At 34.2% G+C, this 2,669-nt stretch overlaps 1 protein-coding gene across 1 annotated transcript; it reads right to left on the bottom strand.

Moving 5' to 3' along the window:
• Window positions 1–749: 749 nt before the first annotated feature.
• On the bottom strand, window positions 750–1,850 carry HTR1F (5-hydroxytryptamine receptor 1F). The gene has a single exon (XM_047100348.1). The coding sequence runs from the start codon at window positions 1,848–1,850 to the stop codon at window positions 750–752; it is 1,101 nt and encodes a 366-aa protein (XP_046956304.1).
• Between the last annotated feature and the right edge of the window lie 819 nt (window positions 1,851–2,669).

Below are 2,669 nucleotides of genomic sequence, written 5' to 3' on the forward strand. Positions count from 1 at the left end.
CTGTTACTAGGGTAAGGTTTTGATTTCAAATATTGAGAATACATGGTTAAGAAAATATCTTTCTAGGAATTCATATTGAACAAAAAGAAAATGTTAAATATGCACAAGTTCAGCATTCAGAATTATTTTACAATGCCTAACTCACTTTATGATTACTCTTTACTATCTAAATACAAAGATCATATCAATCTCCTGGCTGACATTTCCTCCAGTCATATTAGGAATCATTGTTGGCTGCTTCCTCCTCCCATTTTTCCCAGGATAAGGTGAAGGTGGCACAAGAGTGGTTAGGTAGGAGAAATGGGTGCATTATGGTGAATTTTCTTTTCTCTAAAATGGCAGAATTTTATAACAAAACCATAGCATTATATAGAAATTACAGATGTGGTTACTTGAATACTCTTCTGTAATTGTCGTAAGCCATAAACCTGGAAAATCACTGTTATTAATAATAATTACTCTAATACGTATTTTCAGTTAGCCTGTTAGGGACACTGCATAGGCAAAATGTTGTTTATAAGCAGTAAATTTTCTTCGCATTTTGAATACTCTAGAATGATAGTCAAAAGAAACATCTTTTACTCAAGAAGTTTATGTTCATGTTGCTATTAAAATATAAATTATATTCTTATAAGTTTAGCAGTTTTAATGTATTTCCTCTAAAAGTTTAACTGTTTTGTTATTCATCATTCATTTAGTTACTTCACCTCAAGAAATCCCCAACCTTCTAATGATAAACTTTCTTTAAACTAACATCGACATCGTACAAGTTTTTGGAAGGCTTTCTTGAAGTCTTCATTAAAGATTGTATAAATCAGTGGATTTATAAGGGAGTTGAGATATCCAAGCCATGTCAAAAAATTTGACATTTCTTCAGAAATTTCACACTTTTCACAGACATTCACAACCAATTCTTTTACAAAGAAAGGAAGCCAACATATTACAAATGCACCCAAGATTAACCCCAGCGTAGTGGCTGCTTTGCGTTCTCTTGTGCCTGAGATCTTTTGCCTTCTCCAAGATTTCTCATGCTTGAAATCAGACCTGGAGCTTTTCACTGTGCTGTGAATTTTATCAAAGTCTGTTGATGGATCAGATAAAGATTTTTCTAGCATGTAGGGTGTGGAGACTAGTCTGGTGCTTTTCTCACTACTCCCCAAAAGGACTTGGCCATTCACCTCCTCCTTGGCAATCCTACTTGCTTGTCTCTTGTGGTATAACATTTTCGCTGCTTTATATATTTTGTAGTAGAGGATCAAAATCAATGTTAATGGGATGTAGAAAGCTCCGAATGTTGAGTAAATAGTCGAGACGATGTGGTCGTGTTTGATGATGCACTCATCATCACGGCTAGTTCCTTGGTGCCTCCAGAATAAAGGAGGCATAGAGATAAAAATAGATATAATCCAAACTATTGTAATCGTAATGCCAGCATGCTTGGGAGTCCTTTTCCTGGAGTACTCCACAGCATCTGTGATTGCCCGATACCGATCCAGAGCTATAGCAGAGAGATGCAAGATGGAGCACGTGCAGCACGTAATGTCAACGCTCAGCCAGATGTCACAGACCACCTGCCCCATAATCCAGCTCTCTCTCACAATGTACACGATGCTGAAAGGCATCACCAGGACAGCTACAAGAAAATCTGTGACGGCAAGGGAGCAAATTAAATAGTTGGCTGGGTGGTGCAGCTTCCGGGTGACAATAATTGCAGCAATCACAAGGGAGTTGATGGTTGTTGTCATCAGTGCCAGCCCGGAGAGAGTGAGGGACACCAGAATTTTAGACGGCATTCTGTTTAATAGTTCTTCTGAAGTCAAGTTTTGATCAGATGAGTTTAAGGAATCCATTTTGTTTGTTTTAAAAGATTAATATAGCTGCAAAAATGGATACCTGTAACAAAGGAGGAGAAAAACAGTTCAGAGAAGTCTTCAAAAATTTTTCTCTCCCTTTCAGAATAAATTTAGAAAAAGTGTATGTGTGTGTTTTCCCAGAATATTCCATGGATTTTAAAAAAATGGGAATTTAGATTATAGATTTTCTTTTTCTTTTCATTTAATTTAAAAATTCCAACGAAAATAGTAACAAACAATAACTTTCAAAACATTTCTGAAAATACAGCTCACATAAAACAATTTTTATGAGTAAACTAACCTATTACTCAGTAAAATCTCTACCATCGTAGAATTGCATTTAAAAACTATATTAATCCAAGCTATGTTTTTCTCTTCATCTATGCAGTAAAAGTTAAATAGCACATGTCATTAATACATATTTATGCATTATATAACCCAATATAAGAAAATATCATATTACAGGCAATATTCAAAATCATAAACAATTTTGTACTTAATTTAAAGTTACATTGAGAATATTATCATTGAACTCATGGAGTCTAAAGGAACTTCTAAGTATTTCATGTCAGGATATAAGTATTATAAAAAGGGAAATAAATAAAAATAAAATATTTTTAGTACAACCCTAGCATTCTATGATCATTTTATGAAATGAGGAAAATGTCAGAGTGTTTAGTAGTCTTTGTGGACATAAGTAGCGAATTTGGTTTAAAAAGATGAAATAAAATTAGTGGGAGTGAAACAGCCATAAAACACTGACCATTATTACAATGACATATATGACAAAATAACTCACTTAACAAGGTGAACTTG

This window comes from Lynx rufus, unplaced genomic scaffold, assembly GCF_022079265.1.
Source record: "Lynx rufus isolate CCGP_SWC_20201006 ecotype Redwood Valley unplaced genomic scaffold, mLynRuf1.p SCAF_5, whole genome shotgun sequence".
Lineage (NCBI taxonomy): Eukaryota > Metazoa > Chordata > Mammalia > Carnivora > Felidae > Lynx > Lynx rufus.

Excerpts from the sequence above, each read along its gene's own strand:
- HTR1F (XM_047100348.1), bottom strand. The coding sequence starts at position 1,850 with ATGGATTCCTTAAACTCATCTGATCAAAACTTGACTTCAGAAGAACTA.